General features: G+C 44.8%; 1 protein-coding gene across 1 annotated transcript in view; it reads left to right on the forward strand.

The window, feature by feature from the left end:
- Positions 1-2,576: 2,576 nt before the first annotated feature.
- LOC132821827 (G protein-coupled receptor kinase 6-like) overlaps positions 2,577-12,426 on the forward strand; it is a 127,810-nt gene continuing 117,960 nt past the window's right edge. The window contains exon 1 of the mRNA XM_060834672.1: positions 2,577-2,681. Coding sequence (XP_060690655.1) covers positions 2,630-2,681 — 52 coding nt within the window. The 5' untranslated portion in view covers positions 2,577-2,629. The remainder of the gene's footprint in view (positions 2,682-12,426) is intronic.

Below are 12,426 nucleotides of genomic sequence, written 5' to 3' on the forward strand. Positions count from 1 at the left end.
AAATGTGATCTTCCCAAACCTGGGGGGGGATGAGTGAAATGACGTTAGGAATACTAATGTCTGTCAAAAGGCTCCTCTAAGTGAGACAGACAGTTTACTTCAGGGAATGATGTTTGGTGAAGGAACCACAGAAATGGTCCTGCATGGGTATGAGGCATGGTCGACATGAGGTCAGGCCCCATTTGGAGTACTGTGTCCAGTTTTGGTCTCCACACCTCAGGAAGGACATACTGGCACTGGAACATGTCCAGCGGAGATTCACACGGATGATCCCTGGAATGGTAGGTCTAACATACGAGGAACGGCTGAGGAACCTGGGATTGTATTCATTGGAGTTTGGAAGATTAAGGGGAGACTTAATAGAAACTTACAAGCCAATACTTGGCTTGGAAAGGGTGGACGTTAGGAAATTTTTTCGGTTAGGTGAGGAGACTAGGACCCGTGGATATAGCCTTAAAATTAGAGGGGGTCAATTCAGAACAGAAATGCGGAGACATTTCTTCAGCCAGAGAGTGGTGGGCCTGTGGAATTCATTGCCGCAGTGTGCAGTGGAGGCCGGGACGCTAAATGTCTTCAAGGCAGAGATTGATAGATTCTTGGTGTCTCGAGGAATTAAGGGCTACGGGGAGAATGTGGGTAAGTGGAGTTGAAATGCCCATCAGCCATGATTGAATAGCGGAGTGGACTCGATGGGCTGAATGGCCTTACTTCCACTCCTGTGTCTTATGGTTTTAGGTCCAGTGACATATAAAGTTCAGTTGGTGAGGTGGTCATGAAAAAGCATGTGCACAACCTCACCAACGGAGCAGGAACAAGCCACACCCAACCCCTCGAACAGCCAGAAAGGCTATCGGAACCCATGGATTCTCCCCCTCCATCCGGTGTCAAAGAAACCTTGGAGTCTGAGGTGGACATGGTGGATGTCGCAGCCTCATTGTCTTTACCACCTGAAAAAGAGGATGAATTTCTTCCAAGATACAACTCTTGCTGGTGCAAGAGGCAGGTTACAGTCCTGTACATGCCACCTGTATCTGAGGCTGAGTCAGTGGCACTGGCCCTGGTGTGAAAACGCCTCAGGAGAGGCTACAAGGAAAAGAACAGGCCTATGTCACCGGACTTAGAGGAGGGAGTGATGTCGTTATTGTAACAAGGTCAACCCAGTGGACCTGAAAATGTGTTGCTGGTTAAAGCACAGCAGGTCAGGCAGCATCCAAGGAACAGGAAATTCGACGTTTCGGGCCAGAGCCTTTCTTCAGAGCCATTCCTGATGAAGGGCTCTGGCCCGAAACGTCGAATTTCCTGTTCCTTGGATGCTGCCTGACCTGCTGTGCTTTAACCAGCAACACATTTTCAGCTCTGATCTCCAGCATCTGCAGACCTCACTTTTTACTCGAAGATTACAACCCAGTGGACCGCATAGAATATGAGTTCTGTAATTGGGCTGTTAATCTGGTCCAATCAGGGAGCCCTGGCTGACAGATAAAAACAGGAAAAAGTGAAGACTGCAGGTGTTAGAGATCAGAGTCAAAAAGTGTGGTGCTGGAAAGGCACAGCTGGTCAGGCAGCATCTGAGGAGCAGGAGAGTTCATGTTTTGGACATAAGACCCCAGCCCAACATCCCGTCCTATTTATCTTTCAACTCCCTTCCCCCCCTCACATTCCTGATGAACAGCTTATGCCCACAATGTTGATTCTTCTGCTCCTCAGATGCCACCTGATCTGCTACGTTTTGTCATTGCCATACTTTTTGACAGATAAAAACAGGAGTGTCAGAGGTTCTGCTCACTCTGATAGGTGAATCTGAGGATGCCAAGTCAGTGCCAAGCACTATGCATGTGTAAATAAAGGGTGACTTGGTGGTGGGATACTGACCTCTGTAGAGTAATTTCAACTTAGACAGCTGTTTGTATTTTTTGGGGTTGTGCCACGTGGTGATATATAAATGCAGTTCTGAAGAAGTCTTACTGGACTTGAAACCTAATTCTTGCTTCTCTTTCCGCAGATGGTGTCTGTCCTGCTGAGTTTCTCCAACGTTTTCTTGTGTTTGTCTCATATTTCCAGTATCAACAATATTTTGCTTTCATTAATTATAAACACAAGCTAATCTTTAATTTTTCTTGTGCTTTCAAACAATTAGATATAGTTCTTAGGGCTGAAGGAACCACAGGGCACGAGAGATAAAGAACAAGGTACTGAGTCTGATAATTAGCCATGATGATATTAAATAGCAGAGCAGCTTGAAGGGCCGAATGGCCTACTCCCACTCCTATTTCCGACGCTTCTTGTCCAAAGATATCTTGAGGGACATATGTCACTAAAATGTGCATTTAATAAAAATGGAAAGAAAACAACGGCGCGGTTCCGAATGTGGAATGTTAGCTTCCAGAGTAAGAGAGGGGCTAGAATGAGGCACTCACAGGTTTGAAAGGTCTGAATGGCCTGCTCAAGCCGTCATTCCGAAGCGCGCACAACTACAGAGCGATCTATCAGGGCGAGTATTGGCGAGTGAAGGAAGGAGGGGGAGTGTTTTTGTTCGCGGCTGCACCAATGAGGCTGCCTGAGGACTGAAGCTGACACACTCCCTCCTCACACGGACACATTGGGTGTGAGGGGAAGCGGGGCCGCACGGATGGAGCTGGAAAACATTGTGGCCAACACGGTGCTTCTGAAAGCCAGAGAAGGTAACAAAAAAAAATTGTACTTGCAACCGAGTAACAAAGGGGCGGCCACATTGTAGCAGAGGACAATGGCTGAGAGAAACATTGTAGCGGAGGACAATGGCTGAGGGAAACATTGTAGCGGAGGACAATGGCTGAGGGAAACATTGTAGCCGCTCGGGGGCTCCCGGGAGGCGCGCTCTCTCTCTCTCTCTGAGCCGGCCCGGGCTATCGGGGAGCGGCCTTTCCTCTTTCCCCACTGGGGTCTGGGCCTCGAACCAGCCCCGACACCCCTCCCGCAAGCTTGGCCTTTTCTTCCACCCCAACCAACCCGCTGCATATTGGACGGTGAAGCGGCGACCGGGCTCTCTCTCTTCTCCGGGTGTCCCTTCCTCATCATCTTCGAGCCGGTACAGACGAGCGTCCAAGGCGACTCAGGAAATGGTCTCGCCTCTCAGCCTTTTCTCCTCCCCTGGCCTCTGCTTCTGCTGTTGGGGGCGCCACCGTGGAAAGGGATGGGAAAGAAGAGGTGGCCTCAGTCGCTCTTTCCTTTTTAATTTCTCACCACCACCTCATCCTCCCCTTTCAGGGGAAAGCAATCTTTTCTTTCTCCCCTTGCCCCTGGCTGGACGCTTGGTTAGAACCCCTAGTTTAGTTTTCTGTCTTCCTGTGCCCACTCCCCTTGCTGGATGGGTACCTGTGCATGGATGTTTCCTGCTAACTCCCAACCCACCCTTTATGTGCAGATAACATAACCCTAGTGCAGGTAGAATTTTTTTTACATCCAGATGGACCTGGTGGTGGACAATTGTGTTTTCTGATGTCTGTGATCACATTTTCTTCAGAAGGGAAGGAGTACTGTATCATTTTTGTTTGTCCCATCGGTTTTCATGTACAAGCAACTGTTATTTGAATTTCGATTCACCTTTTGCACCCCTCTGTTGTAGCGATTCTCGATGTCCCTGTCTTTTCTAATAAGCTAGAATTGTGTAAGAGTGGTGAGAGACAGCAGAGAAATTATAGTGATATAGTACGTAATGGTCCCAATCAATATTTCCAGCACAGCCCAGGGTTCAAAGTCTGATGCTAGAGTCCATGTATCTTTGTCTAATTCTCCTTTGATTGTCAGCTATGGCTCAGTCAGTTGTGCTGTTGCTTCTGAGTCAGACGGCTCTGAGTTCAAGTCCTGCTTTTAAGAGACCAGAGTACGTGATGCAGCTGACACTCCCAGTGCAGTCCTGCTGGAGCACTGCACTGTTTGGGGAGTGTGAGTTTTAAACTAAGGCACTATCACCCTCATGAAAAGTAGATATGGAGGCCCCTGCTTTGAAGAAGGGCAGGTCCTCTGTGTCCTGGACACACTGTTTATTCCCTGAACGGAATTATAACCTGTTTGATTTTTCTAATGGATGTTTGGAAATTGCTACAATATTATTGACATTACACCTATGGGAAGGAGGTTGTGAAACTTGAAAGGGTTCAGAAAAGATTCACAAGGATGTTGCCAGGGTTGGAGGATTTGAGCTATAGGCAGAGGCTGAATAGGCTGGGGCTGTTTTCCCTGGAGCGTTGGAGGCTGAGGGGTGACCTTATAGGAGTTTACGAAATCATGAGGGGCATAAATAGGATAAATAGACAAGATATTTTCCCTGGTGTTGGGGAGTCCAGAACTAGAGAGGGCATAGGTTTAGGGTGAGATGGGAAAGATATAAAAGGGAACTAAGAGGCAATGTTTTCACGCAGAGGGTGGTGCCTGTATGGAATGAGTTGCCAGAGGAAGTGGTGGAGGCTGGTACGATTACAACATTTAAAAGGCATCTGGATGGGTATATGAATAGGAAGCATTTAGAGGGATATGGGTCAAATGCTGGCAAAGGGGACTAGATTAGGTTAGGATATCTGGTCGGCATGGACGAGGTGGACTGAAAGGTCAGTTTCCATGCTGTACATCTCTGACTATAACTTGCTTAGAATTGTTTCAGTATAAAGTGGTAGCAGAATCAGTAGTGTTCCTGAACAGAACTTGGTAATTATTCAAAGCGACAGAAAAGTGCTCAGTTTTGAGGGATGTAGCTGGGGATTCTGACAAATTGGGTAGTTCTTATTGAATGGTCTTTTTCCTGTGCTATAAACATGTCCGACCTTGTTGATTGCTGAGGACACTGAGGTTGTGAAAGCTATAAACATTTGTTCTGTGGAGAAAGTGAGGGGTGCGGATGCTGGAGACCAGAGTCGAGAGTGTGGCGCTGGAAAAGTACAGCAGGTCAGGCAGCATCCGAGGAGCAGGAAAACCGATATTTTGGGCATGACTGAATTTTGGGCATGTCAGTTCTCCTGCCCATTGGATGCTGCCTGACCTGCTGTGCTTTTCCAGTACCACACACTCCACCTTTTGTTCTTTGCCCTAGTGCAGATGCAATGGGCCAAATAAAAGCCTCCTGCATCATACTTGCTATTTGTTCATGTTATTTTACCTCCTTTTGTGATATCAGGCTCCATTCTGGGCTATGGTTCTACTATTTTGAACCTAGTCTATCATTCCTCTGTAACCTCTGACGTGGTGTTGACGTGGATGATCGGTTGGTCTTTGCAACTGATAATTAAGTGGTTTTCGCAAACAATCAGGAGGGAGATGAGGGTTGAGGCTAATTATATCTCATGTTATATATCGATGTAACACCTGATAAGATGAACGAACCCAATGTGAATGTAGGGTTGATCTTATCGGGCTGAACCTCCTGGGTCTGACCAAAGCTGTCATCATTCAAGGAGATCGTGCCTTGTTTTTGCCACCCTCACCCACTCCCCAAATACCTGCCACAGACACCACACCCAAATATCCCTTCTATCTTTGGGTAGCAAAAATTGATTGATCTTTATTCTGAAGTTTACTGATGCATTGCAGTTTACGGAAAAGAACTTCAAATTTCCAACACTCTCTGCTTCTGCCTGATGAAACATTGACTCTTCGTAAGTGGGATTAAGCTTGGAATAAATGAGATGCCATTTTCTTCAGAAGAGAAGGACTAATGTGCCAACCTTTTTTAATTTTGTGAAGTCCCATCTGTTTCCATGTACAGACCCATTGCCTTGATCTCACAGAATTGGGACGTGGGGCAAGTGCACTTTAATCTCAACCCTTAATGACTGGAGATAAATACAACAAATATTGGACTTGCATGGTTCAGAACAGAGGACTTGACCATTCAGTCCTCTGAATTTGCTCTGTCATTCTAGATTGTGGCTAATCAATTTAATGTTTTTATCCTCGTATTCCATCCTGTCATTATTCAAGCTGTTTGTCTTGAATGCACTTAATGACTGAGCATCCACAGCCCAATAGTGTTCCAAAGATTCAGTACCTTTCTAGTGAAGAAATTCCTGTTCGTTTCAGTCCAGCCTGGCTTGTTCTGAGACTACCCTCTTGTACTAGAATATCTGAAAAGAGGGCAAGACTTATCTCTTATTTGTAAACCTTTTCAGTGACCTGTTGGAGCTCTTTAAAATCACAATATTGATTTAAGGTATTCGTCAGGAAACTGTTTCTTATTGTGAGTGGATGCAAGACTGATCGAGTCACAAAGATGAATCTATCAATCAAGACACTGTGGTGAGAATATGGAAGTCACCACCTCAGTGTTGATGATGCAAATAGTTATAGATGTAATTAAGGTGAAGTAAGATATGTAGTTGAGGAGGGGAAAAAAGTAGGATGTATTGATCTGTGTTAGGTGAACTGCAAGTAGGAGGAGCCCCCATGTGGAACATAAATACCAGTGTAGACTAGTTGGACCTGTTTCTTTGGGAAGGATGCTATGCAATTCTTTGGAAAGTTTGTGGTTTGCTCTGCCTCATCGATGAAATAAGATGCCATGATCAGTCAGTCGGCTGGAATGGCTGTCTCCAGGCTGAAGTATAGGTCTTCCTGGTCTGCTGTTCCTTCCCTGGGCTGACATTTCTTGCCCGTCTCCCCATCTGTTGCCCTGGAGACTGGCAGGCGAGTTGGTTTCCCTCAGTTAGCTGGGGCGCAACTGGATGGTGCTTGGTTTGTTGACTTTTATGCCAAGCTTGTGACCTCTCCACTTGCCCCCAACCCTTGGAAAATGCAGGCACTCCCCTTGGCCGAACTGACCTGCATTTATTTTACAGACAGTGGGTTATTAATTGGCTCAAGGTGGGAGTTCTACCTCCTTCGCGATGGCAAACCCAAGAGAATTTGCAGAGAGTATCGTCTGATCACATGGCAGTTTGTCAGTACTGTTAATTAAGGTCGGCGAAATGTGAGACTGCTTCTGTGGGAGAGTTAGGCCCTTCCTTGGCCTGGGGCGAACCAAACAAGAAGGATCTCTGATATCATCTGATCTCCGAGGTGAAACTTCAAAGCCTTCGAGGTGGACCATGAAGGTAAAATGAGAGGATGGAGAGAAGGAGGCTCTTGTGACTATTATTTGACGAGTGAGTGAGTGAGTTAGTGAGTGAGCTGCACCTTGTATGCATTGCCTGACTTTAGATTGGCTAGAGACCAAAAAAACTGCAGATGCTGGAATCCGTGCTGGACAAACAGGGGGCCACTCTGTGTTGGTGCCAGCCATTTTGTGGTACTCAACTTTAGCAACCTGCACGTTACCCCCTCCTCCTTCCCCCCCCCCCCCCCCCCCACCAAAAAAGCCTGACAACCCATATAATAATCCAGATTATTGCTAGCCTATTACAAAGACTGAAAGCATAGCCTCTATCTGAGGTTTAAATGTACAGTCAAGAGATTATCAACCTGTCTGTTGAATATTGTGCTTGTATTTGAGTGCCTGACTCCACATGCAAGGATGTGTCATCAAACAGGAAATACATTATAGACTTACTGAAAATTTAGAAGTAAACATTTAGGTGTGGTTCTTCCATTAGCGAAACGTAAAGTGCCACTTAATGTGCAATTTTACCAAGAGGGTTTCGATCAGGGTAAAAGGCAGTGATGTAGGGGAGATTTGTATCGTGTGTAAACAGCTAGTTGTGTACTTTGATAGGTTATATGTGGAGTTCTCAGTTGAAATGTGGGGCTCTGGGTTGTCACTAGTAATCTTAGCGATTTGTAAGGGGGCCCACCTGCATTATATTTATGTTGGTAAAGTTTATTGCTGTCAGTGAGCTCATTAAGCTCGACTGCAATTCTGCTGCATGTATAGTTATTGCTGAGAGACTTGTGGTGCAGTGGTAGTGTCTTTACCTCTGGGCTAAGTGGTCCATGTTCAAGTCTTGCTGTCATAACAAGTTTGAGCTGGTGGATTAAAATAACAATGACTATTACTGTTTTGGAATATTCATCAGTTACAGTTAATTGATCTGCTTAGCAAAACATTTAATTGGTCATGGTGAGAATTTAATTCACCAATAAAGAAAACCTTTCATTTATATATCACCTGTCACAACCTTATGGTATCCTAAAGTACCCACTCTTCCAACTCTGGGCTCTGTCTTTCTCTGCCTGACCTTTGCTGTCTCTCCTATCCACCTATACCTTGCTTTACTTTCCAGTATTTTACCAAGTAAAAGCAGAATTCAGCGAGTTGGCACAACTCCAAAATAAAATAGATGGTTACCAATTTAAATGGATGATTGGGTTTGCTGCCAAAAGTTTTATCAACATATTTATCTCTCAGCTGCTATTACTTTTCATCTTTTTTGTTTTTAAAGAACAGTTGAGATATCATGTGGCCACACATCTCATTGTGGGATCTTGCTGCGCACAACACTCTTGTTTCCTGCAGTGGCGGCAGGGATACCTCAGTGGATGTGAGGGGCTCTGGCACATTGTGCTGTGGCCATATTCAGTCCTTTTCCTTTGTGATGGTCTTCTCTGACCACAGAATAGTTTGTGGCCAGTGTTGTACATGCGGCAGTGTTCAGTTGGCTGTCTGTAAGCTGAAGCTGACTGCTTGAAGTTTCTAGTGCAATGAAGGCAGCTTTACAGTCCAAGTGACATTGGAGGTCCCACTCTCCAAAAACCCAGCGACGTGCCCCCCCCCAACTCCATACTCTTTCCCAGCCCTAGCTAATATTCAGATGTGGATCCACGTGCTGCTTGGGGACTGGAGTGTACAAAAAGATGAAAGGGTCCCTCAAATTCATTGGGTTCTTTCTAGATGGTTCAGTGATGGTACCTGTGGTTGGATGCGAGTGAATTTTGTCCTGCAGTCATGGCGATTTGTTGGGTTGCTGATTCTGAAGGTTAAATGTCTGGTGGAGACACTAAAGTTTATCAATACAAAAGAAGTTGGGATGGTCTCTCTTTTAGAAAATTTAGTCTACTGAGGGTCTCTTTCATCCTTGATTGTGACTATCACAACATCACCCTTGAACTGTTTCTTGCCTTTCTGTCTGTTTGTATTTAAAACTCCCCTCGTTCTTTCTGCATAGCTTGCCACGATCAGACCTTTTCCTGAGCTGTCGCCTTTGACTCCGTTGAGTTCATTAACCTGGTCCTGCTTGTAAATTCTGGCATCTGACTCAGTGATGTAAATTAGAATGGGCATAGTCTCAACTCTCATCCTGATGCCACCTGCATAAAGCAAAAACTGTTTTCATTCACATAGCACCTGTTGTGACCTTGAGATATCTTGAAGCTTTTAACAGTCAAGCAGGAGCCTTAAAGTGTATTAATTGGTGTAATTGAAGGAAACGTTGATGGCAATTGGTATGGGGTAGGCTTTGCCTAAGCATCCATGCGGTAATCAAACATTTACCACCCCCCCCCCACCCCCACCAACCTCACTCCTTGCTCACCTGATGTAAAAACACCAAACGTTTCCTGTCATCAAACAGGATTGATACTGAATTTCAAGTTTTGAAATCTGCCAACCGTCTTTCATGTGAAATGTTGTCACTTCTCTTCCAGAAGTTATACGGTCCTGCAGCATGGAAACAGGCCCTTCGGTCCAACCAGTCCATGCTGGCCATGATCCCAAACTATACTAGTCCCCCTTGCTTGTGTTTGGCCCATCTTTTGACCAAATCTTTTTGATTCATGTACTTATCTAAATGTCTTTTTAAATATTGTAACTGTACTCAAATCCACCACTTCGTTTGGAAGTTCATTTCACATGTGAACCATTCTCTTTTTAAAAATTAAAATACTGCCTGCGAGTCCTTTTTTAAATCGTGCTCCTTTCACCTTCAAAAATACGCCCCTGAGTCTTGAAATCCCCCATCCTAGGGAAAAGATAACTACCATTCACCTTGTCTATATCCCCCCCATGGTTTTGAAAACCTCTATAAGGTCACCTTTCAACCTCCTACTCTCCAGTGAACAAAGACCCAGCCTCTTCCTATGACCCAAGTGCACACTTCCTGGAAACATCCTGGTAAATCTTCACTGAACTCTCACTTCTTTGATAATATCCTTCCTATGACACGGAGATCAGAACTGGACACACTGCTCCAGAAGAGACCTGAACATGATGTCCCAACTTCTGTACTCAAAATGCTGTAAGGTTATTGATGTCAGTAGCATAAAGGGATGATGCCATCAATGATGCAGCAACAGGCCATTCAGCCCCCCAGCCGGTCTGTGTTGATATATCTACACCACGCAAACTGCCTCCTGAGAGATGCCTTTCTCCCTCGTCTGTTTATATAGTTTGCGCTTCAATGCTATTTGCTTCTACCACTCCTTGAGGCAGAGAGTTGCACATTCCAAATACTTCCTGAACTTAAGAAACACGGAATTTTTATTTGTTGAGGACTCTCTTATGTCTGTAATGTCTCCATTTGTGGGAGCACCCTGTTTACACCAGTGTAAAACTTGGGAGTATTGCATACATATCTGGCAGCTATAGGAAAAATATAGAACCACTAAAGAGGGTAGAGAAAGATTTACAGTGATTAAGTAATGTTAGGGCTATGCATGTGAAGGGAGGATGGACAGACTGCACCTGTTCTTCTTTCCAAGCTAAAAACTAATGGGTCTCAGAGGTCTTTAATATTGTGGAAGGGTTTTGAGAAAAGCTTGTCCATGATAATCTTTCACTTCCTGCTTCTGGAGAAGAGCAACACTGTGACACAGTCACAGAAACGCCAGTGGGAATACAGACAAAACTTCACTCAAAGCACAGTGAGAACATGGAACTCTCAATTGAGTCAATATTGATCTATTGAAGCCAGATCAGTACAGCAGAGAAAAAGCAAAAGAGGACTGTGCTGTAGATCGAGGTTTGTTTGGAGCATAAATATGGTTGTGGATTGATGGGCTGAATGGCCTCTCTTGCTGCATTCCTTTGTGGCTGGGATTGAATCATCAACAACTTGACATCTACTGTTTTTGAATGCTTTGCTTTTACCCTGGTCACAGTATATCTGCAAGTGATGCAGTGGTAACTCGTAAAACTTGAGATAAGTGCATTTAAGCGAAGCCAGAAAAATAAATGAAGGAAAAACCAGTAGAAAGAATGAGAGTTTAAAGAGGTTTTTATGCAGCAGAAACGCTAGCATAGATGGCTGTTTCTTTTCTGTAAAACTTTGCGTTTTTAAAAAAAAAACTGGGTAGTCAGATATGGAACTGGAGATTTATTTATGTTGGGCCAACATGAAACGCTGTCCTATTTTCCCCCTTCAGTTGTCATCGTAAGGATGTTAGGAGTCCTTTATTATGATAGCTGCTGGTATGACGGATTGTGCCAGGTGGGGAAGAGAATGGAGGAAGGAGAGAGAAAGGAGTGTGGGGGAGTACATGTGTGTGTATGGTTAAGTGTTTCAGCTTAATTGTATCTATGTCTGGACAGTAAAACAGTCCAAGTTTTAGTTCTCCCTTGGCACAGTTTCACTTTCTCATCTTGGAAGACAGTAGCCACCTAGACTCTTGGTTTGTTTTATTTCTGTGTGGGGCTGACTGGCGAACTGCCATTAGATCCTCCTGCTCTTCTATCCATTGCTTATGTTGGATATTCAGTGTGTTTGAGAGTGTCCGTGCTTGTAACATTTGTACCTCACAAATGCTAGGCAATAGCCATCTCCAATAAGAGACAACCTAACCATTGCCCCATGACATTCAATGATGTAACCATCCCTGAATCCCCACACTCAACATCTTGGGGGGTTACCACTGACCTAGAACTGAACTGGACTAGCCATCTAAATACTGTGGCTGCAAGAACGGGTCAGAGGCTAGGAATACTGCAGCAACTAACTCGCCCCCTTTCTCCCTATCCATCTATAATGCACAAGTCAGAATGTATGATGGAATACTCTGCACTTGCCTGGTTGAATGCACCTGCAACAACACGCAAGAAGCTCAAAACCAACCAGGACAAAGAAGCCCCCTTGTGTGGCACTGCATCCACAAACGTTTGCTCACTCATACTCCGTAGAAGTTCAATATCTGTGCCAAATATACGATAAGCTGCAAAAAACTAACCAGAGCTCCTTAGACAGCACCTTCCAAAATCCATGACCACTTTGATCTTGAAGGAGAAGGGTAGCAGTTCATGAAATTACCACCACTTGCAAGTTCCCCTCCAAGCAAGCTATTCATCATTCGGACTTGGAAGTATGAGCAGGACTAGGCCATTCAGTTTGATCGTGGCTGACCATCCAACTTCATACTCTATTCCTGTGTCTCTCCATAACCTTTGAACCCTTTAGCCTGAAGAACCCTACCTAACTCCTCCTTGAAAACATCTAATGGCCTCAACCACTTTCTGTGGCAGCGCATATATCACAGTTCCTTCACTGTATCTAGAGTAACGTGTACAGTTTTTGGTGTCTTTACTTAAGGAAGGAG

This window comes from Hemiscyllium ocellatum, chromosome 2 (assembly GCF_020745735.1).
Source record: "Hemiscyllium ocellatum isolate sHemOce1 chromosome 2, sHemOce1.pat.X.cur, whole genome shotgun sequence".
NCBI classification, from domain to species: domain Eukaryota; kingdom Metazoa; phylum Chordata; class Chondrichthyes; order Orectolobiformes; family Hemiscylliidae; genus Hemiscyllium; species Hemiscyllium ocellatum.